A 25,199-nucleotide genomic window follows, 5' to 3' on the forward strand; every position below is an offset into this window, starting at 1 on the left:
TTGAGAGAGATGAAGCGACTGCATTTCTATTAAATACTTGGCATCGAAGAATACAAGCATCTGTGAATCTCAACCACCATTTACACTCCCTTTATTGTCTAATAAGCAAAGGATAACGTGCTTCCACCATCTACTGTACATCGCAATCAGCAATCTTCCGCAACTCACACAGCTCATTTAGAATGGCTCTTTCAAAAAGGAGAAAGAGAAGAAACAAAGAAAAACCACCATATTCATTGGGGGAAATCCTACCGCTTCAACTCTTGCCACCTAACCTCTCATAAAACAAGATGTATCCATGATCGGTGTTGCTCGAGTACTCCTGAGCTGATCCAAAAAACGTCTGCACAGCTGATTCATCTAGCATCTCCACATTTTCATCGTCAAAGAAAAGCCAATGGTTGTGGCTCTTCACCAAGCTGACATAATGACCATGATTAGGTCCACTGCCGACATGAACAACGACAGCAAACAAGGAATACTCAGAGTCTGCATCGTCCATGGTGTTGCTGAGCTTTAACTCCAGGGGAAAGACAACTCTGTATGATAGTTTTTTGTAGCGGCCAAGCTGCTCGATATATTTGAAGCGTTTCAAATGAATGACGAGGATGTGAGGGGGCTTCTTTATCTTCATCCTCTTCTGTGCTTCCTGCAAGCTGCAGAGGAAGGGAATTCTGGTTAAATTAAAAACAAGAAAATCAAAAAAGCGAAAGGCAAAAAAGAGTAGAGGCTAGGGCAAAAAGACTACAACAACAACTACGCCTTCATCCCAAAACAATTGGGGTCAGCGATATGAACCAAAAAAGAAATTCATTTTGGGTCTTCCACATGAATCCTTTTCCTCCAATCATTTCTATCCAACGCCATGTCCTCGGTGAGGTTCAAAGCATTCATATCCTTTCCTATCATCTCCATCCAAGTCTTCCTAGGCCTACCCCTACCTCTTTTAACTAATATATTTTCCCATTTCTCCAACCTTCTAACTGGAGCATCATTAGGCCTTCGCCGAATATGTCCAAACCACTGTAAACGATTCTCTCGCATCTTATTCTCAATGGGTGCAACACCTACCTTCTTACGTATCTCTTCGTTCCGAATCTTATCTTTTATTGTATTTCCACACATCCATCTAAGCATCCGCATCTCAGCTACACTCATTTTTTGAATATGATGTCTCTTGGCAGCCCAACATTCCGTACCATATAGTAAAGCGGGTCTAATAGTCGTCCTATAAAACTTTCCCTTCAACCGCAATGGCATTCTACGATCGCACAGCACTCCAGTAGCACTTTTCCATTTCATCCACCCAACCTTTATCCTATGATTTACATCTCCATCAATTTCTCCATACTTTTGAATGATAGATCCCAAATATTTGAAATAATCATTCACCGGTATATCTTGCTCACCAAGCTTCACTACACTCCCATCACTACTTCGTTGCTTACTAAACTGACATTCCATATATTCAGTCTTACTCTTACTCAACTTAAAACCTCTAGCTTCCAATGTCTGTCTCCATAATTCTAACTTAGCATTAACCCCAGCTCTAGACTCATCAATCAAAACAATATCATCAGCAAACAACATACACCACGGTACATTTTCTTGAATTGATCTCGTAAGCTCATCCATCACTATCGCAAATAGGAAAGGGCTTAAAGCAGATCCTTGATGTAACCCAACCGTTATCGGAAAATTGGTTGTCACCCCTCCACAAGTGCGGACATTGGTTACTACTCCTTCATACATATCTTTAATTATACTAATGTACTTGAGAGAAACACCTTTCTTCATCATTGTCCACCAGAGAACGTCCCTAGGTACTCTATCGTATGCCTTCTCTAAATCAATAAAAACCATATGCAAATCTTTGTTCCTCTCTCTATCTTTCAATAAGTTGTCTAAGAAGATGTATAGCTTCCATAGTTGATCTTCCAGGCATAAAACCAAATTGATTCTCCGATATCATGCCAACCTTCCTCAACCTAGACTCAATCACCCTCTCCCAAAGTTTCATAGTATGACTCATGAGTTTTATACCACGATAGTTTGTGCAATCTTGTATATCACCCTTATTCTTATATAAAGGCACCAAAGTACTCTTCCTCCACTCATTAGGTTGTTGGTCAATAAAATATTTGATTGACGCATACAACAGCTTTCCTTATGATTCAAAATGAACAGGAACCTGATGTTTTCAACCAGTGTATTCCAGTATTGTGTTCGTTTTATTTTGTGTATAATATAAAATGATTCAGAAAGGTAAGTTCTCGAGCAAAGTGACATCCAAAATAACCAACAAGAGAAATAGAAGACAGTTTATCAAGATTATCGGGGGGGGGGGGGGGAAGCTGGGCAATAAAAAATGTGCCAACTATTAGGTTTATGCCATCATAAAAGGAAAAAAAGAGAAAACGGCCAATAAGAGGTTCATAAATGGTAAAGGTTGACAAACGGCTCAAAAAATTGCAGAACTGCCTGGTCATGCAACAACACGAACATTCCCAGCAACTGCCCATGTTTTATGGCAAATGACAAATATGTGAAACCTTCCACCAAATTAAGATCATCAAAAGTATGAGTATGAAACATAACTCCATTTGTTGATCCTAAGGAAAGATTAAAGAGTGATATAAAACACTGAACCTGCAACATTTATCACAGAAGAATTTATCCTCAGCATTCAATGTCTCAGTAGAACTGAAATTTTTTAGACAACTGGTGATGGAACTGTTCTGTTCGATATCAAGGCTCAAATCTAAAAATGTCTCGTCCCTTGCTGTTACTGTTTCACACCTTAGGCATCTAGTTTCATTGGTGAGGATACCCTGTAAAGGAAAAACAATGGCACCAACATCACCCACTTTTTAGAGCATACATCTTGAACAATTAACAATCTATAAATTACTCAAATAAGTTGCTAGAGTGATGGAAACTGCCGAGTACCTGAAAATTTTTGTGAACCCATGTAGTCAGGGGCTCTTTATGAACACCGTTAGCTTGAACATTCTGCTGTCCATTTGTGCTCTTCTCTGATGGTGATGAAGTCCCTGGAGACCCTTTCACATCATTCAACTCTTTCTCAAGGATGTCAGCAAGCTCATTTAATAGAAAATTCAAGAATTCATGTGCATCCTACACAAAAACAGAAAGAAGTTAATTCATCTTCCAGAAATGATGGGAAATGTTTGCAGGATCATCTAAGATTACACCCATACCTGATGCATGTAACTACGGAAAAGCTCATTCTCTTTCTTCACCCTTTGCACAAAACGCTTTGGAGCAATAACGCCTGTTTTCTTTTTCTGAGAGCTTATCTGCATCAAATTAAAGAACCCACTTTTGGCACTAAAGACCATACGTGCAGCACAGAGTACATAAGTAATTGAACAAATGGCTTGACTATACTTATAGAGTACCATTTGCAAAGTAAGAACCCATATTTTGGCACACAGGATAGAATGGGATAATATTGGCTACACTTGTAGGTAAGGAACCCCACAACAACAACAAACAACAACAACTACGCCTTCATCCCAAAACAATTGGGGTCGGCGATATGAACCAAAAAAGAAAATCATTCTGGGTCTTCCACATGAATCCTTCTCCTCCAATCATTTTTATCCAATGCCATGTCCTCGGTGAGGTTCAAACTCAAAGCATTCATATCCTTTCCTATCATCTCCATCCATGTCTTCCTAGGCCTACCCCGACCTCTTTTAACTAATATATTTTTCCATTTCTCCATCCTTCTAACTGGAGCATCATTAGGCCTTCGCCGAATATGTCCAAACCACCGTAAACGATTCTCTCTCATCTTATTTTCAATGGGTGCAACGCCTACCTTCTTACGTATCTCCTTGTTCCGAATCTTATCTTTTATTGTATTTTCACACATCCATCTAAGCATACGCATCTCAGCTACACTCATTTTTTGAATATGATGTCTCTTGGCAGCCCAACATTCCAGATGTGATCTACATATTTAGTGAAAAAATGTAATATTTTTAATTTTTTCAGTTTTTTATATATCTGACCCTCCAGATGTGATCTACATATTTAGTAGAAACTGACCTTTGGATCATGTTTTTCTGACATATATGTCAGATTTTATGAGGGTTGAAAAATCAACGGCCTAAAATGTACCAAATTTTCAAACCTCAAAAAAACATATTTTTATGTCCAAAAACTGTGATTCAAGAATTGATTTCTACTATTTTGACCATGTTGAACACGTCCATGGGGTCAGATATGATCAAAACAACCTCCTCCTATGAGTTCTAAGTTTCTAACTAGGGGGTTCCTTACCCACGTGGGTAGCAAATGCTATCCCAGATAGAATATGCAGTACAAAGTACATAAAATAATAAGAAAATCAATTAAAGAAATCAACTTCAATGTAGGCGAAGAAATCCATTTTAAACAAAAAGTACAACAAAAACCATCATGAACACCTCTAATGTGTCTCATATGTAGCACTCTGGAAGCAAAAGCTCAATTGATCATATTACCATACTAGTTGGTTGGTCCCAGGTTAGGAGTTGAGAATTACATATTTGCTTAACAAAGTAATACAGGAAGCACTAAAGTAGGTTAATATTCTTTCCCTGCATCTTGAAGAGAACACTGATCTTAATTCTCTTTTCAATTTTCTCTAGGTTTTCTTAAGATGAAGTCAACAATATTTACATTAAAAACAATAAAGGAATATGTTCTAAGTCCTCTAATCCACAAGATCCAGCCCCTACTACTAAATCAAGTTTACTGTGTTTGATTCCAGCCAGTAGCCAGTTGCAAGCGCCCTGAGTGCGATTTGGATGAACATGAGAGCTCATAACTACATCTGGTGCAAGAACAATGTTATGTGGGATCTCTCTCTCTCTCTCTCTCTCTCTCTCTCTCTCTCTCTCTCTCTCTCTCTCTCTCTCTCTCTCTCTCTCTCCATGGATAACTTGGTGCAGGAACCTACACACCCAACATTTTTCAACACATGCAATGAAAGAGAAAGAGAAGAGAGAGAGTTTATGAGGGTAAAATGGGTAGATAACAATCTAATGAGGATAATAAAACAGGTAATGATTAATCATTTTCATGGTTTAAAACTTTAAAGTGATGATACTATGACACGAAGGATGTCTATGCATTTGGATGAGTGAAGGAAAATTGAGTATGCTTTTGAGTTGTAAGATTTATTGGGTATAGAAACAGCATATACTTTGCTATTCTTTTTTCTTCTGGGGGTAGTTGTTAGGGACTTCATGTGCATGGGCCAGGGGAGGGAGGAGGGGGTGGGTAGCTTTTGATAGTATCCTTTTTCTTTCTTGTTTACTTTTAATAGAAGTGAATAGAGTAAAAATAGGGCTTCTAAAATATAAATTGCCACATCATACAGAATGTTTTTGATAGGTCCCATCAGTTGGGTCATGATGTCATGCAGTTATTTGAAATGCTGATATAACAGAGAACATTCACACCAGAAACAACCATCAATAGAGGTAGTGTATATCATGCAAAGCAGATTGGGTGACTCCAAGCAGCCATATGCCAATGTCATGCAGTTGACCTTTAAAATGCTTAATACAGGGAATGTCCAAAGTCCGGACTCCGAACTGCAAACAATACCAAGGTTAACTAATTACCCACTAGACATATTTTGCAAATGTTTCCACATTTTGAAAACAAATACCATATTTTGCAAATGTTTCCAGTCTTGTTTAGTAACTTCCACATTTTAAACACAAGAAGGGCTAAAACTTATGAAATGATTTGAAAATATCAGACTTATTGTTCTCCATACAAAGCTGGAACTTTAAACGTGAGTCATGTGTTAAGATGATTTCTATGGTTATACTTTATCAGGAATTTCCCCTCCCTCAAAAAAAAACCCCAAAAATACTGAAACAGAAACCAAAAACATAAAATTTAAATTAGTACATATAAATCTCAGGAAGAGATGAAACAGAATGCTGGTTATTGAATAATAATGCAACTAATCACCCACTAGACTTGTACCTGTGTAAATAAATCTGCCAAGCATGTCAACAGATTCTCCTCTGCATCTCCAATATTCTTATTGTTAGCATAGTGCTCTAACAACTGCTCACGGAATGGTACACAAAAGTACAATGCCTGTACCACAAAATAAAGTTGAATTTCTTGTTCTTACAGAATATCATACATAAAAAGAACATGTATATACACAACCAAAGTGTGTCACAATTCAACCATTTCACAGTTAGACAGTTGCTGATTAAAGGAGATAAGGCAAAATTACACATAACCATCTCAGCAGTGTAAATCAGGAAAAAAAAATTATACACTAAAATAAACATTGTTACAAACTCAAACGCATGTTTGTTATAGACATTTAGACAGGAATACCAGATAAATTGTTCAGGTAGTACATATGCTTCTTAACTGGAAGAAGAAAGAATGACATTGGATGGTTGGATAACAAAACATGGTACTCAGTGATGGTTGGATAACAAAACAAGGAAAATGGGTACTGCCTATGCTAGGTAGACAACTAGCAGTTTGTAACTTTCAGCTGTAAAGCCTTCCCTCCAGAGATTAGTGGTTACTCTTGACCTTTGATCCTGACAGGGCTGCCCAAAAACAGTTTAGTGGTCCACCATAGAAGTGTGCCGATACTGACAAATTAAAAGTTGGTTGCCAAGCGAAAACCTTTTACCAAGATGATGATGGCACAAATCAGTCATTGACCAAACAAACAGCTACTACTTTTACCATCCTAAAAATGCAGTTGACAGACTTTCTATAACTTAAGCACATTAAATAGTCAAATATGTCAAACAAAACAGAACAAGTATTTCCCACTAAATGAGGAGAGAGAGCCACAAACATGGGTTGTTAATAGCTAACAGCCTACCTTTGTCTAGGATTCAGCTGATCAATGGAAGCTCAAGACCGATAAAAGCAAGGCCTCTCCCTAACACAGTGTTGGGTTTTGAACTAGGAAATAGTAACAGCCAAACAAACTCAACCTGCACAAGTAACAGGCCCTGTCTGGTCAAATCAGTTAGACCTAGGCCTATCTTGATGACCAATCCTGACAGCACTGGGGACAAGGCCAGGCCCAATCATTTAGCAAGCCCAGCCATCTAAAGTATGTTTTTCCAACATGTCAAAAAAGGTCCAATCTGAGGTTGACCCAGCAAACAGACATTATTATCTTCATTGTATGTCTGACCCGATCCATTTGTATAATGGATCAGGTCCAGATCCAGTTCATGTATTGTAAATTATTATTTTGTAAAAGGGTATTTTCGTACCCTAATGTTTACACTTTATGTTAAATAGAATGAGAGGGCAGTCACGATGGACTGAACCCTCCTGTCAGCTGGAAATTTCTCTCTCCCTCTCTTCACTTCTCTCATCGTAGATTAGGGTTTCATTCTTTCATGGTATCAGAGCAGGGCGTGGATCTGCGTGAATCTGCGTGAAGAAAGCAAGGCGTGGATCTGCGTGAATCTGCGTGAAGAAAGCACAGCGTGTGCATCAGCGTGGATCTGCATCAGCGTGGATCTGCATCAACGTGGATCTGCATCAGCCATCTGCGTGAATCTGGGTGTGAATACCCAGCGTAAATACCCAGTGAAGAATGTCTGGTCGTGAATCAGCGTGATTTCAGCCTGCTTGAAGAAAGAAAGCCCAGCCTGCGTGAAGAAAGTCCATCTGCGTGAATCTGCGTCTGCGTGAAGAAAACCCAGCCTGAGTTTGCGTGAGCAAATCCCAGCGTGAATCCACCAGCGTCAGCAGAGTGAACTTATCAGCCGTGAATCCCAGCGTGAATCTGTGTGCCGTGATTTGAATCTGTGTGGTAAATCTCTGTGAATCTGTGTGGTATTGTGGCCCTCAAATACCTAGCGTGAATCTGTGTGAAGAAAATCTGTGATTTCTTTCAGCCGTGTGTTACAGCATCAATCTGTGTTTTCTTTTCAGCCGTGATTGCTTCTTTGTGAAATCAGGTTCATCAGGTTTAATCCCTGTTGTTTTCCTGTTGTTTTTCCTACATTTAATCTCTTGATCTGTGATTTCCTTTTCCTTTCTGCTGTTTTTCCTGTTAATCACTGCTAATCATTGTTAGCCATCTGTCATATCTTATCTGTCTTTTCTGTTAGCCGAGTTCTTTGTTCTTCATACCTAAGTGTCAGTTCAAGCATATTCATCAAATGGAATTTACTCACGGGCAATCATGCCTGTCCTCAAGTTTTCTTGGTCAACTAGTCTCTGAAAAATTGAATAACTGTAATTTCTTGACCTGGAAAAGACAGATTATTCCGTTTATAAAAAGTCAGGACCTTTCTGGTCATCTGGATGGATCGGTCCCACCGCCTCCAGAATTTCTCTCGCAAGAAAAAGTGGACGATAAAGGCGAACAATCTGTTGTTCTTCACAGGAATCCAGAATATGTTGCTTGGATGAAGAGAGATCAATCGCTAGTGGCATATATCACTTCAACTCTTTCACAGGAGGTTCTTATTGCTCTTCCTGATGATTGTTCGGCAAAGGAACTGTGGGATATGTTAGTTCAAACATATTCACAAATTTCTGAGGCAAGAATTATGTTTCTTAAGCGAGAATTTCAAATGCTGAAGAAAGATTTCATGCCTATTATGGAATACCTGAATAAAATGAAAGGCATCACAGATCAGTTGGCGGTTATTGGGTGTCTTGTCAGTGAAAAAGATAAAGTACAACAAACCTTGAGTGGATTGGGGCCAGATTATCATGTTATGACGACAACCTTACTATGCTTACCAGAACTTCCAAAGTTTGAAGATCTTCGTGCAAAACTGTTGCAATATGAGATGAATCTGAAAGGTTCCTCTGAAGCCTTTCATGGGAATTCCGGAACACAAGATGTGTTGGCTATGAGAATGAGTTATGGTCGAGGTAGAGGAAGTTCTTTTCGAGGAAAAGGAGGACAAGGGAGAAATAACTATGGAGATCGTGGCATACTTCCAACACCCAATGTTCAGGGACAAAGACCCATTCCCACCTGTTTCCTATGCAACAACAAAGGGCACATTAAAGCGAACTGTTGGTTTAATCCTCAAAACAAAGGGAAAGCTCCACAAGCAGAGGCTAGAAAGGATGGAGAAGTAAAAGAGTTGTTGTTGGCAGCCTTGGCAGGATTGAATATGAAACAAAATGACAAAGGAACTTGGTATGTCGACTCTGGAGCAGCTACTCATGTTACAGGTGATGTAGGTAAACTCTTGACTCTTACACCTTATGTTGGAAAGAATAGCATTGTCACAGGAGATGGATCACATCATGCCATCTCACATACTGGAAATGCCATTATACACATGTCAAATTCCTCTCTTAAACTTCCAAGTGTCATCCATGCTCCTAATATTCAAAAGAACATTGTTTTTGTCTCAAAGCTTGTTGATGATGCAAATGCTTCAGTTGAATTTACTCCATCTTCTGTTTATGTCAAGGATCTTCGCACGAGGAGGACATTCGCTGAAGGAAAACGATGGGGCAACATGTACATCTTCCAAGAAGATCCTTCCTTCATTCATCCCAACTATTCATCCTTGAAGCCTCACCAAGTCTTTGATTCTGATTTTTTATTTAATGTTTCTGAAAGTAATAAGCCAAGACTTTGGCATAGTCGTCTTGGCCATTGTGGTCGCCATTTTATTGAAAAACTTGTCATGAATAATCTTATTCCTAAGTCCAGTCTGAGTTCAGAAGTCGTTGATACAAAATGTTCTAGCTGTCATCTATGTAAGAGTCATGTCCTACCTTTTGCTTCCATTAATAAAAGAGCTTCAAGGCCATTTGAGGTCATTTGTTCAGATGTCTGGGGTCCTGCTCCAATTACTTTTTTTTCTGGCAGTAAATACTATCTTATTTTCGTTGATAGTTATTCACGTTATACTTGGATATTCTTTATGAAGCACAAATCAGAAGTTTTTGGATTGTTCCAGAAATTCTACTCTTTCGTTCAAAATCATTTCTCTACCAACATTCTTAATTTCCAGTGTGATGGAGGAGGTGAATTCTCCTCGAGTGACTTTGTTAATTTTCTTCAACATAATGGGATAAAGAGAAGAGTGTCTTGCCCTCATACACCTCAACAAAATGGGATTGCTGAGAGGAAGCATCGACATATTGTTGAGACTGCAATGAGCATGATGCACGGGAGCAATCTCCCTACATCATTATGGACTGAGGCCTTCCACTCCACAGTTCATGTGATAAATCGCTTGCCCATGAATATCTTAGAAAATAAGTCACCATACTTCTCTCTTTTTGGCATACAACCTGATTATCATGAATTACGTGTGTTTGGGTCTGTTTGTTATGTGCACATTGATAGCTCACTCAGGCACAAGTTCCAAGATAAAGCTTTGAAATGCAGGTTTATAGGATATGCCGAAGATTACAAAGGGTACAGGTGTTATGATCCCCTGAGTAAGCGTGTCAAAATATCAAGGAATGTTATTTTCGATGAAATGAACTTTGCTGATCAGGATAATAATTCAACTATGGTGGATACTGATAACTCAAGCTCCAGCATTGAGGTATACTACCCATGGTTAAATTCAGAACTCTTCTCCAATGGCACAGTAGAATGTCCAAAAAATTGCAGTCAGAATGAGCCACATGAGGATTCAGCCAATGAGACTCAAACGGAGGAAACTGTCACATATGACTTGGAGCCAACAAGGTATAAGGGAATTGTGTACACTCGGCGAGAGAAAGAGCCCTCATTCACTTCTTGTTCGAACACGGATATCAGAAGATCTTCACGGATTCGACATCCACTTGACAGGTGGGTAAGTTATAAAAAATTTTCAATGGATTTTCAGTTATTCTTGACATCCATAAGTAAAGAGGATGAGCCTCTTATGTTCTATCAAGCTGCGAGCTCTAGAAGATGGGTAGAAGCAATGAATGAAGAAATGGAGGCCTTACATGAATGTGGCACATGGGAGATTGTGCCTAGACCACTGAACAGAAATGTAGTTGGGTCAAAATGGGTGTACAAGATAAAATATAAACCAGATGGGAGCATCGAAAGGTACAAGGCTCGACTGGTAGCCAAGGGATTCACACAAGAGGAAGGCCAAGACTTTGATGAAACTTTTAGTCCTGTTGTCAAGATGGGGACTATTCGTATTGTGTTGAGTCTAGCCATTAAACATGGATGGACATTGAGCCAGCTGGATGTGAAAAATGCTTTTCTGCACGGGGATTTAAAAGAAGAGGTCTACATGGAACAACCCACTGGATATGCAGAACGAGACGCCAAAAAATATGTATGCAAATTAAAGAGAGCACTCTATGGTTCGAAACAAGCTTCTCGTTCCTGGTTCGACAGTTTTTCTCTAGAAATACAACGGCATGGCTTTTCTAGGTCTCTTCTGGATCACTCATTATTCATTCACAATGAACAAGGAGTTACTACTCTTCTGTTGATATATGTAGATGATATCATCATCACAGGGAATTGTAAAAGCCACATTGAGTAGGTGAAGAAGTTATTAAATCAGAGATTTAAGATGAAAGATTTGGGAGAGCTGCGATATTTTCTTGGGGTAGAAGTTGATAACAAGAATGATACACTTACCCTTACTCAACACAAATATACGCTGGACATTCTCGGCAGAGCAGGCATGACAGATTGTAAGCCGTTAACAACTCCAAGTGTCATTCATCAGAAATTGAGTTCGCAAGAAGGGGATATATATGGAGATCCCACTAAGTATCGCAGTTTAGTTGGCATGTTGCAATACCTGACTTTTACTAGACCTGACATAGTGTATTCGGTTAATCAGGTATCCCAGTTTATGCATGAACCTCGTGTGTCACATATGGAGGCAGTCAAACGTATACTTCGCTACCTAAAGGGTACAGTGGGCGATGGGCTGGTATACAAAGGCAAGGAAGAATTAGATCCAGGTGGGGGCCATGAGATTATTACTTATGCTGATGCTGATTGGGCGGGGGATCCAGACGAACGACGATCAGTATCTGGTTATTGTAGCTTCATTGGGCCAAACTTGGTATCCTGGAGCAGTAGAAAACAAAAGGTGGTTGCTAGATCGAGCACTGAAGCCGAATACAGATCAATGGCCACTGCCACGGCCGAGGGTACATGGATAAGACATCTTCTGACTGAAATGGGAGAGCCGATTGTTCGATCACTGTTGCTATGTGACAATCAAAGTGCCATCAACATGTCATTCAATCCCATTCACCATAGTCGAGCAAAGCACATTGAAATAGATCAACATTTTATCAGGAAAAAGGTTGAAGACAAAGAGATTGAGCCCATGTATGTGTCAACAAAAGAACAAGTTGCTGATATCCTCACTAAAGGGTTAACAAAGGATAGATTTTGGTTTTTGAAGAACAAGTTGTTCATGGTCCAACACCATGCACAACTTGAGGGAGGCTGAAAAGAAGACATTATTATCTTCATTGTATGTCTGACCCGATCCATTTGTATAATGGATCAGGTCCAGATCCAGTTCATGTATTGTAAATTATTATTTTGTAAAAGGGTATTTTCGTACCCTAATGTTTACACTTTATGTTAAATAGAATGAGAGGGCAGTCACGATGGACTGAACCCTCCTGTCAGCTGGAAATTTCTCTCTCCCTCTCTTCTCTTCTCTCATCGTAGATTAGGGTTTCATTCTTTCAGTGTCTACCCCTTGTCCCAACTCAGAATTTTATAATAAGATGAAATGGGTTGATTGATTGAACTAAGTCTATGACATGAGGCGCCTGAACTTCAGTTAGAGTTTGACACATAGAAGCTCGGTTGCCAACTAGGCTAGAAATAAATCTCAGACTTTTTAATACCAACATAGTGGGCTCTTTCAGTTCATGTAAGGACTCGGGATAATGTACTTTTGTGCACAATAAACAAATAGCTGAAATCAAATATCTTGAATTGGTAATGCTAGGATCAGTCCAAGTGCCTCTGTTGTGTCAGACTTCATTCTACAGGTGAGTCCTTGTCATCTCTCCTCTTTCATTACTTCAATAAAATGATTCTCTTTCTCTCACAATAGTTCAACTTCAACCATTGTGCTCTATGGTGACAGTAACTATGAGTTAATTAACAAGTCCATGCAACATGTGTGACACTTTTCATGATATTTGCATAAACTTGCAAACTAGTAAAACACAGCTGCCAATCAGAAAAGCAACACTTATACTAATCTATCAAATAGTTGACAAACTTCACTACAACAAACCAGGTGTTAAATTTCCAATAATTCCTGAACTTATGCCATAAGATGCTCCAATCATTTCATTAAAATTAGCACCAAAGGAGAAGACGCAATTTGATGGTTGATGCACTAAAGTTCAGAGGAGAGGCTTCTGAAATGAAGCAGGGTTCTGAACCTATGCTTGCTAATATCACTACTATTGTTGTCATGTATGCTAATTCTCCCAAATGTAGACAAGGTGAACTTTAATCTTGGATGATCAAAATCAGCAAATCACACCTGTTACGACCATGATGTTATAAAAAAAACAAATGAAAAGAAAGCACCAATAAAAACATTTTTCAAGGCTCGCCGGACTTGCTATTGGTGGCTGAATTTAAGCATGTCTAAACAAATAGGAAGCACAAATTGGGTATGAGCAACAGGTTCACCCAAGCAGTAAGAAAAAATTGTGAAACCATTTCATCACTACAAGCAGAGAAAAGGTGACTGAGATTAAAAGAATCATCTATGGTTGCCAACTTTATGTCAAACACAATAAGATGTCTGCAGGCAGAACCAATCACATATGGCCGTATAGGTACCCCAACCAACTCTCTTACAAATCCACACAGGTGTTGCATGACCATCACTATGATTAAGCTAAAAGCAGAGATATCGACCTACTCTCCTTGTGAGCGATCTTTCAATGGTATGAGTTTGTTGCATATGTTCCATGTCATATTAACCATATCACTTGGACTGTCAAATAATACAAACAGTACTGTCTGCTGATGAGCATTGATTCATTAATAGCAAGAACTCAAAGACTGCCAAATGGACATGCCTTGGCCATGAAACAATCTTTTTAAGATTAAAAAGAAAAAAAGACTTATTCAAATATTTTATGGGGAAAAAGAGGACAGGATGGGATGACAAGATACCAACTCCTGATCCAACCGCAGTTAAAAACGGAGTAGAAAAGCATAAACGATGAGAGGACCAAATTTCAGATGGTAAGATCCAATACAAGAAAAATAATGAAGTATATCCATTTTCCAGAAAAAAATGCCCATTTTGCTCTAAAATAATTAAATAAATGAATACATCAACTGAACCATTGGTACTTGAATTGAAAAAACAAAAAAGTTACGAGCAGGAAGGTATAAAGCCCAGCCCAGGAATAGTTCATCAAACCCAATATCCCTATGTATTTCATGCCCGAGAAGTCAATTATGAACACTTGCAAACAACCTGACAAGTGCTGAAAACAGAAACCTGTCCTTCAGTATGTTATTTTCTTCATGCTTTCTGAGAACTTGTATAAGATCACCCGTTGCAGAGTTTCAAACACAAAGGTTAACAATTTCACCTACAGCAACAAGGTTTATATACCAAATGACCTTAAAAAAAAAAACTATCAAAAAAGTTACAAGTTAAAAGTCCAGGAAGCAGGAATCTGTTGCCACTACATGCAGACCTATCCAGTTAATGGTTCGGTAGCATTTAGTATTTAAAAGAAGAAAAATAGCAGGCAGGTGCAGGATACAGAATAGTGGAGAGCAAAAGGAAAACAAACGACAAAGATAGACATTCTTGTGATACAGTTCAAGGAAGACATGCAAGCAATGAGAATCCAAAGAAAAACATCTCACGAAGCATTACAAAAGTCAAAACTAGCCATTCTTCTGATGCAGTTCCAAGAGGACATGCATGTATCTAGAATCCAAGGAAATTAGGAAATTCATTTCACAAAGAAAGCATTGCCATAGGTAGCAATAGCAATTGTGCTCCATTTCTATAGAATCACTTGGAGAAGAACAAAATAGTGGAAGTGGGAGCCATGGAACGCATTTTCCTGGACCACAGTGGTCATAGCAAATGCATGTTAATAGGCAATTTGCACCACAAACCACTTATTTTCTCTAATGAATAACCAAATTACACTGCAACGACTTAATCTGCTTCCTTGAATCACTTGACATGGATTGACCTAATATAGAATATGATCAATCTTCTGCAATCGAGCCTCGGACTACAAAAAATCTCATCATGAAATTGTGAAATTGCCATCGATAGTGCACTAATACGATTTCAAACACCGTCCAGAAGACCATTTCAGAACAAAACCAAACACCACAATAGTACATAATCAGCATGGACCTTCCATCCATACTCTCCACAGAAAAGGCTACATCCTGATATACCAGTTTCAGAGAGGATTCATTCCATCTTCTTGACAAAGAAACGGCGATCCCCTTCCTTTTGTTCGATCAATCCCAACCACAAACCGCACATTTGAGATTCAAAAACAACCATCCAATGGTTGAATTCTAAAAGCAAATACTTAGAGCGCACGCAAATGTCTCCGCATCATGCCTGGAACCAACAATTCTAGGGCGCCCCTCAAAAACCCACGACTGAAATCATTATAAGAAATCAACAAATGCAATTTGGACCGAAACCCGCGAATTCTTAACGACTACCAAGATGGCGAAAACAAGTAAAACTCTAAGAACTGTATCGAAACAACGTAATACCGGGATACCACATTCGGGAAATCACATGATTCGATAGCAAAATCAGGAAGCCAAGCGAATATTTGGGGATTCCAATTGGATGAGGGGAAGAAAAACAATAAATTGGTTCAAGACGGAAGGTTGGGAGTGAAGGGAAGAACCTGCAGAACGCTGTTGCAGTAACAAGTGTTGCCGAAATTCTCGAGGCCGAAGTACCTCTCCCCCTCTGGAAACTGATCGCCCAAAGCCTTCTCTAGCTTCGACCCCGCGGCTCCCATGACCATGAAAGCATAAACCAGACGCCCTTCTGATGCTCGAATCCCTCTCCTCTCTCACCCAATCCTCACCCCTTCTGTTTCCTCCATGAACCTCTCTCTCTCTCTCTCTCTCTCTCTCTCTCTCTCTAAACAGAGGGGAGTTCAAATCAATATAAGGAAACAGAAGGCAGGTTCAGCGAAGATGATAACTTCTCTTTGGAATGAGAAAGGGGATGTCTCTGAATCTGATCTGCTCTTCCTTCACAGCTTTCCGGTTGACCATCAAACGAATTGGTGTGATGTGTGAATTGTGTCTCTCATCTCATGAGTTATAACAGCTCTGCAGCATGTGCTGTCTCTGCTGCAAATATGTGCAGTGGTTAAAAAGGAACAGCCTCTCCATTCAACCTATTTTGCTCATGTATGTATTGTGTATGAAGTGGTTTATGCATTTTAATTTCTTTGGGTGATGTGTGAATTGGGTATGGGAGGGGACAGAAATGGATGGTTTTATGTGGTATTGCAAAGCTTCCTCGTTTGAGTATTTGGGAATTGGAAATTGGGATATTCTTCTAGCAAAATACCAAATTCTTTGTGCGCTAAAAGGCTTATGTTTGGGAGTTGGGATGTTGGTAGGGGTGTTAATGGGCTGGGTTTGACCCAGACCCAACCCATATCAAACCTTATAGGGTCAGGGTTTGGTGATAAATAAGAAGGTTGAATTAGAATCTGGGTATACGAAGTCGAGTATGGTTTGTGAAATTTCATACCAGATTCAAGTTTCGATTAAGATCTGTGATTTTTCAATGTAAAATAGATAAAAAATATATTATTTTACAAGGTATATATTGGGTTTGGTTCATGCAATCCTTATAAGACCTGGGTATGGTTTTCCTTATGGTAGACCCGATCAAACCCAAGTCCGAACCCAGTGTGAGTACCCGCACCTCAAAGTCAGATCTGGGTTCAGACCTACTTGAGTCTGAACTAAACCCGACCCGTCAACACTCCTACATGTTGGGGTTGGTAATGGCCAGATTGGCCATTGACTTGTGTGTTGAAATTTTCATATTTGAGGTTAATGGTTTCATGAATGTGTTTAATTTTAGGTTAAGAAGGAAGTGAGCACGTATTCAGGTTTATTATTGTGCTTTTTTGTTTTAATTTCCGTGAGATTTTTTTTTTATAACTCAAAGAGACCGCACCCAGCATGAAAACCTGGTCGCGCTGGCTCAACCTGCCATACCTGCGGTCATCGTGCCAGCTGGGTAAAACTCTGAGGCTAGGACCCCTGCCCCCGAGGCCTATGCTGAGATTGGAACTCAAGACCATTTGGTTATGATAGAGCAACCTAACCATCTAACTATTTAATTCAAAAGTTTAGTATTTGAAATAGGAGACATGGTAGGGTTGAGGGTGATGGCTCGAGAAGTAGAGGTTGTAATAACTTAGCCAAAGGGCTTGGCTATCCAAGCAGAAGATGAAAAAAGCCTAATAAAGATACTTGTGATGGAAAATGTATCATATTTTTGTATTATTTTGTGTTTTCTAACATTAAATTTAGAAATCTATAACATGGTTGCCTAAAGTGGGGTGTTATAAGATTTCTAGTCTTATTTTTTCATTTGATAGATGCAACCGGCTAAGATCACCAAGAGGTTACAATATTGAAACCCTTGAGGGGCTGTTTGGATGACAGGTGGACAAAACCTGGTTTTTCTCCAACCAGGTTTTGCCCCAAAACCTGGCCAATTCCACGTGTTTGGGTGACAAAAAACCCGATTTTTAGGTTTTTAGTTACCAAAACAAAATCATGAAAAAAATCTTACTGGTCTTTTTCGGCCAGCCACCGATCAAAAAATGGATGGGTCAATGTCACTCGTGCTGACGGCACCGACTCGGTTTTTTTTTTTTTTTTGAGTTTTACTCAGAGAACCCGCCCCAGGTGTAGAGGCCTACCCACATTGGCTCAGCCTGCCATACTACGGTCTCTGTCCATGTCGGGTGTAAAACTTTGGGGGAAGGGGTTTTTCAGTAAGCTGTTTGTTTACCAAAACCCATTTTAAAACTAAGTTTTGGTGTCATCCAAACGGTACGTGAGTGGGTGTACTCCTTGGTGAGCAAAGGGACCTGGTTTTACAGGAAAGAGAAACGATCTTTACACAGTTATCTAACAAAAAATGAAGTATGGTCATGAGAGAGAGAGAGAGAGAGAGGGGGATGAATTTATGTTGCAAAAATCAGTAATAAAAGTATCACCTAAATTGCATGTTTAAGAAGAAATTCATGAATTAGGATGATAATACTACCACCAAGATGGTATCCCATGTGGTAAGTGGGGTCCTGTGCCAAGCTAAAGGCCCAGGTTTGAATCCCTCTGCCACATGAGGCTTAAGGGATGCCTGATAGGGGTCGGCTAACCCCAGCTTGCCTATCAAAAAAAAATTAGAATGATAATACAAAGATTAAAATCCAAGACTTATTTCTCATCGATAAGAATTCTAAGCGTATCAAAATACATTTTGGCAAGCACTAAGTCGTTTGTCATGTTCTTTTAGTGCATTCATGCTCAACATTTATTGCTATCTTGTACTATTGTACAATCCCTTGCAGTAAAACGCTTCAATAAAAATGGAATGCTTACGTAATTATGTTGTTATTTATATAAATTTACAAGTAAAATGAGTTTCTAATGTGTTAGCCGTGAGTTTCATTTAAATATGAAACAACTTTTATAAGTATTATGAAGACTATTATTAGTGTTTTTTCTTAATGGTATGTTAAAATGTGTTGAGCAATCATGCAATTGTGACCTTGTGGTCAGGAAGTTTTCACTTAGGGTGTGTTTGCCTGTTGCGGAAACCTGGGGGTTTCCACGGAAACACGTGAAAAATTTTGTGTTTACGCCGGCCCCACCATGGCAACACAAACACTCTCCTCTCTTTCCCGCGAAAAGAAAGGGTCGTTCTCAATGTAAACACCCCCCCCCCCCCCCCCTATTTTCCATGGAAAGCTTTCTCGTTGGGGGGTAGGGGTCCAATTATGTTCAAGAAGACTCCGCAGAAACCCTTGAGCGGAGTGTTTTTCCTCTGCACACAAACGCCCCCCTAAGGTTAACCAATCGGTGAAATAATTTGATTTCTCTTGTTTTTCCTCAAAATGGATGAATTATGTGAATAGTTTAGGGAGTATTCTAATGTCTCACAAGTTTCTTTGTGTGAACTATGAGTTTCATTTAAATATGATACAACTTTTCTAAGTATTATGAAGACTCATATTAGTGATTTTTTCAAAATGGTATGTGAAAATGTGTTTAGCAATCATGCAATTGTGACATTGTGGTTTGGAAGAGTTTCATTTAAAGGTAACCAATAGGCGAAATAATTTGATTTCTCATGTTTCTCCTCAAAATGGATAAATTATGCAAATAGTTTGGTGTGGCATTGCTTTCATTTTTTTTTTTTGAAAATTTACAAAAACACACCTAAAATTTGTGCGATAAAAAAACCCACATCTAAGTTTTCATTATTGTTAAAAGCACACCTAAACTTTTCATGGTTAATCGAAAAAACATAGGGTCTACTAACACCAAACTTATCATAAATTTTGCACTGTAATTACCAAAGATTAGGTGAGGTTTTTTTTCACACAACAACAACAACAACTACGCCTTCATCCCAAAACAATTGGGGTCGGCGATATGAACCAAAAAAGAAAATCATTCTGGGTCTTCCACATGAATCCTTCTCCTCCAATCATTTCTATCCAATGTCATGTCCTCGGTGAGGTTCAAAGCATTCATATTCTTTCCTATCATCTCCATCCATGTCTTCCTAGGCATACCCCGACCTCTTTTAACTAATATATTTTTTCATTTCTCCATCCTTCTAACTGGAACATCATTAGGCATTCGCCGAATATGTCCAAACCACTGTAAACGATTCTCTCTCATCTTATTCTCAATGGGTGCAATGCCTACCTTCTTACGTATCTCCTCGTTCTGAATCTTATCTTTTATTGTATTTCCACACATCCATCTAAGCATATGCATCTTAGCTACACTCATTTTTTGAATATGATGTCTCTTGGCAGCCCAACATTCTGTACCATCTAGTAAAGTGGGTCTAATAGTCGTCCTATAAAACTTTTTCTTCCACCGAAATGGTATTCTACGATCGCACAACACTCCAGTTGCACTTTTCAATTTCATCCACCCAACCTTTATCCTATGATTTACATCTCCATCAATTTCTCAATACTTTTGAATGATAGATCCCAAATATTTGAAAGAATCATCCACCAGTATTTCTTGTTCACCAAGTTTTACTACACTCCCATCACTACTTCGTTGCTTACTAAATCGACATTCCATATATTTTGTCTTACTCATACTCAACTTAAAACCTCTTACTTCCAATGTCTGTCTCCATAATTCTAACTTAACATTAACCCCAACTCTAGACTCATCAGCAAACAACATACACCACGGCACATTTTCTTGAATTGATCTCGTAAGCTCATCCATCACTATAGCAAATAGGAAAAGGCTTAAAGTAGATCCTTGATGTAACCCAACCGTTATAGGAAAATTGGTTGTCACCCCTCCACAAGTGTGGACATTGGTTACTACTCCTTCATACATATCTTTAATTATACTAATGTACTTGAGAGAAACACCTTTCTTCATCATTGAACACCAGAGAACGTCCCTAGGTACTCTATCGTATGTCTTCTCCAAATCAATAAAAGCTATATGCAAATCTTTGTTTCTCTCTCTATTTCTCTCAATAAGTTGTCTAAGAAGATGTATAACTTTCATAGTTGATCTTCCAAGCATAAAACCAAATTGATTCTCCGATATCATGACAACCTTCTTCAACCTAGACTCAATCACTCTCTCCCAAAGTTTCATAGTATGACTCATGAGTTTTATACAACGATAGTTTGTGCAATCTTGTATATCACTCTTATTCTTGTATAGAGGCACCAAAGTACTCTTCCTCCACTCATTAGGCATCTTATTTGTCCGCCAAATCTTGTTAAAAAGATTTGTCAACAATTCTAAACTTTTTTCTCCCAAGCATTTCCAAGCCTCGATAGGTATATCATCTGGGTCAACTACCCTTCTTGATTTCATTTTCTTCAAAGCCTCTGCAATTTCTTTCTTTTGAATCTTGCGCATGAAGTCACGATTCATCTTATGAAAAGGAATAGAAAAGTCTCCAAGATCCTGAGCATGCCTTTCATTAAATAGCTTATCAAAATAATCTTTCCATCTCTCCTTAATCTCCTCATCTTTGACTAAAACCCTTTGCGTTTCATCTTTGATACATCTAACCATACCCAGATCCCTCGATTTCCTATCTCTCATCTTTATAAGCCTATAAATATCCTTCTCGCCCTCTTTGGTATCCAACTTGTCATAAACCTCCTTATATACCTTATCCCTCGCGTTCTGAACTATTTTTTTAGCTTCCTTCTTTGCTATTATATACTTCTCCAAATTCTCATTATCATGACTTTTACTTAGATTTCTATAACACTCTCTTTTAACCTTAATAGCTAATTTGACATCCTCGTTCCACCACGATGTATCCTTACCTAGCGGTGCACCGCCTTTAGACTCACTCAATACCTCCTTAGCCACCTTTCTCATGCCACCCGCTATCTTATTCCACATAGATTTTGAATCATCCTCGAGACACCAATCAACTTTCTTAACTACCCGCTCTACAAACATTCCTTGTTTAGCTCCTTTCAGTGCCCACCACTTAATTTTAGGATTTATCCTATGTCTATCCCTTTTGCGACATTGTCTAATTTTAAGATCCAAAATTAAGACTCTATGTTGTGTAGCTACACTTTCTCCCGGTATAACCTTACAATCGATACAACAACCATATCTCTCTTTCTAAGTAGGAAAAAATCTATATGACTCGTATTAACCCCACTTTTAAATGTTACTAGGTGAGACTCCCTCTTCCTAAACCAAGTGTTTGCTAAGATCATATCATAGGACCAACCAAAATCTAAAATCCTTTCTCCACTTCCGTTTCTTTCTCCTATACCATAGCCTCCATGGATACTCTCAAATCCATCCCTGCTAATGCCTACATGCCCATTAAGGTCACCGCCGATGAAAAGCCTTTCTCCATAAGATATCCCTTGTACTACTCCATCTAAATCTTCCTAAAATTGATGCTTAATGAAATCATCTAAACCTACTTGAGTTGCATAAACACTAATAATATTAATAATATCCGTACCTAATACTAATTTAATAAGTAAAATCCTATCACCCTTCCTACGGACCTCAACTACATTATCTATAAACTCACGACTCATAACAATCCCTACTCCATTCATATTCCTATTTATTCATGTATACTAAATCTTATATCCCCAAGGTTCTATCACTTTTGCTTTCTCCCCTACCAATTTGGTCTCTTGTAGACATAAAATATCAATCTTTCTCCTACACATAACATCTACTAACTCTACCAACTTACCAGTTAAAGATCATATGTTCCAAGTGACTAACCTAATTTTATGGTCTTGGACTAACTTCTTTACCCCCACCCATCCAACAAAGTGAGGGAACCCTTGCCTATTTGACACCACACCGGGGCGCCGTTGTGTCGCGTTGCTTTCGGGCGACGACCTAGCTTCAACAAAGTGAGGTTTTTTTTTCAAAAAAAGAAATATTTTTTAGGCAAACTCAGTAACTTCATCCTATTAACTCAACTTGGGTTGATGGAAGTGTGTTTGTTTCTTTCCAGTTTAGGAGTGTTTTAAAAAAGTGCCTCTTTTTGCTGACCTTTAACTTATGGTCTGGGCATCAAATAAAAATTTTGTAATTGAGTTTCTATCTAGTTAAACTTTATTATTTATTTGATATTTATTTATAACTAAGCTGAAGGAAAACTTCCATCACCGATCACACATAGGCAGACCTTTTGTTGGCAAATCTCATGTGGTTCTTGTTAGATAAGAGTGCACCGAGCTTCGACCTTGTGGCAAGAGACACCACCTGTGGGTTTTGAACTAGTCACATTCTTTCACCTTGCCAAAGTTTACAACTTGCCCCTACCAAAGGAACAGATCTCTCGTACAGTTCTCTTTCATGTTTGGTGAAGCTAGTAACACTCAATAGAAATAGTTTCTATCCCCAAAGGGGTTTGTCTTAGTAGGATGAGATCTAGGCAGCTAGGCAGGTGGTCTAGGTTCAAATCTCATGAGTGTCAACCCTTGCTCAAGCCGAGGGGAAAGGAGTAAAGCCATGAAGTTTTACATTGTCAGAATAGCATCCGTAAATATGGTAGACAAGCCGACGCGGCCAGGTCGCTGATCACGAGGGTGGTTTATCAGTGTAAAAAAAAAAAAAAAAGAGTTTTTAGTCTCATAGGGATGACTAAAAATATATATAATTGAAACAAAACATGACATTCTAGCACAAACCATGATTTGGTTTGACATGCAGAGAGATGGTGACAGGCTTTTAAAAGAAAATTTGTAGTGTTCTTATTTGGGATGGTCCCACGATAGGTGAAAATGTATGGCTTTGAGAGGGAGGACCGGGCAAAAGCATCATTTTAAAAGTATATTAGATGTTTCATGTAAAAGCAAATGTTTTTTTTTAGATAAGAGATGAATGGTAGCTCTACGGCTTCAATGCAAAATTTATTAAAAAAATGTGGGTCTTAGTTTATTTTACTGCAAATAGCCACGTAATGCATAACATCACCTTTTTTTCATTTTATTACTAAAAATAGAAAAACTCGTATCTTCGAACGACTTTTTTTTTAACACGTTCAAACGCAACATAATGCCACACTTTCTTTCTTTCTTTTCAAAAAAACATTTAGATTTTGAACTGCTGCTAAATGTCTTTTTTTCTTTCCAGAAATTTAGCGGCAGTCAAGACCGTTGTTAAATCTCCTGAACGCAAAAATATAAAAACAATGAATCGTCAACATTTGATCGTGCACGATCAAGGGCGACACTTCATCCAATGTACACGGGTTACTCACTAAAAATACATCAATAACTCATTTAATCATGCCAAAGAAGCATATATTGAGAGCTCTTTTATTTTTTTATTAAAATATGGTCAACTTAGTGATCTTAGGACCGATAGCAAGTGATCGTATTAGACATAAATGGTCTTTTTTTGGTAAATTACTCTTGAATTTCTTTCTAGAGCTATACTTGGATCGGGTCGTAAGCTGGTAAAGTCAGGTCCTGGGTGGGTCTCACTCTCTCTCTCTTGATTTTCTTTTGACACATCGATAAAGTTTGTTTAGTAAAAAAACAATATTCAATTATGTTTTTTTTAATATTTACACGGAGAAACCACCCCAAGATCAAAGACCTAGCTGTGTTGGTTATGCCTGTGATATTTACATAGAACTTTGTGGGCTTACCCGTTGCTCCAAGGGAGTCGCCACACTTCGGCTTGTACAAGAGGTTACGCCCATGAAATTTGAACCTAGACCACGTCCTACGTCCCATCCCACTATGACAAATCCCTTTGGGTTTCAATCATGTATTTACAATGTATAAGCAGTTTTTTCATCATATTAAAAAAAATAGATGACCAATAATGTTTGAAAATTTTATAGATCCAAAAACCATGTCTTACGTTGAAAAAGCACAATCCAATGTGTGACATTTCTATCTTTTTTAATCAACAATAAACATGATGCATGAATGCATGCTTTATTTTTGTTAGAGTTTTAAGTTTTTTATGTTTCTTTTTCTCAATTATATTTTTTGATGTGCATTTTTTCTCAAACCCCTTTGGGGCTCAATCATGTATTTACAATGTATAAGCAGGTTTTTCATCATATTAAAAAAAAATGATGACCAATAAGGTTTGAAAATTTTGTGGCTCAAAAAATCATGTCTTAGGTTGAAAAAACACAATCCAACGTGTGACCATTTTTGTCTTTTTTAATCAATATTAAACATGCTTCATGAATGCATGCTTTATTTTGGATAGTTTGAGTTTTTATAGGTTTTTTTCTCAATTATGTTTTTTAATGTGCATTTGAGACCTAGTTTAGATTCTGGCTCGACCCCAAACCCTACTTTTTACAAAAGGGCATAAAACAAACATCCTTGACCTCGAAGAAGATGCACCTCCAAGAAAGGGTTCCAATTTTTAGAGAGAGTGAGAGAGAGAGAGAGATTCCCACTACTTGTCTCCCATAAAA

The 25,199-nt window shown here is 38.4% G+C and overlaps 1 protein-coding gene across 1 annotated transcript; it reads right to left on the bottom strand.

Annotated features, from left to right (window-relative positions):
- Positions 1–10: 10 nt before the first annotated feature.
- On the bottom strand, positions 11–16,338 carry LOC149846672 (ubiquitin carboxyl-terminal hydrolase 4-like). The gene is made up of 6 exons (XM_089996488.1): positions 15,889–16,338; positions 6,016–6,132; positions 3,222–3,320; positions 2,950–3,138; positions 2,650–2,831; positions 11–656 (listed from the first exon to the last, which is right to left on the bottom strand). Exons 1-6 carry the CDS (start codon positions 16,009–16,011, stop codon positions 257–259), a joined length of 1,110 nt encoding a protein of 369 aa, XP_089852614.1. The 5' UTR covers positions 16,012–16,338; the 3' UTR covers positions 11–256.
- Positions 16,339–25,199: the final 8,861 nt, after the last annotated feature.

Source organism: Nuphar pumila, chromosome 2 (genome assembly GCF_984573655.1).
Source record: "Nuphar pumila chromosome 2, dmNupPumi1.hap1.1, whole genome shotgun sequence".
Lineage (NCBI taxonomy): Eukaryota > Viridiplantae > Streptophyta > Magnoliopsida > Nymphaeales > Nymphaeaceae > Nuphar > Nuphar pumila.

Excerpts from the sequence above, each read along its gene's own strand:
- LOC149846672 (XM_089996488.1), bottom strand. The coding sequence starts at position 16,011 with ATGGTCATGGGAGCCGCGGGGTCGAAGCTAGAGAAGGCTTTGGGCGAT. Across the intron at positions 3,321-6,015 it reads TGGCAGATTTATTTACACAG|ATAAGCTCTCAGAAAAAGAA; the intron begins GTACAAGTCTAG and ends AATTTGATGCAG. Across the intron at positions 2,832-2,949 it reads GGGTTCACAAAAATTTTCAG|GGTATCCTCACCAATGAAAC; the intron begins GTACTCGGCAGT and ends TTTCCTTTACAG.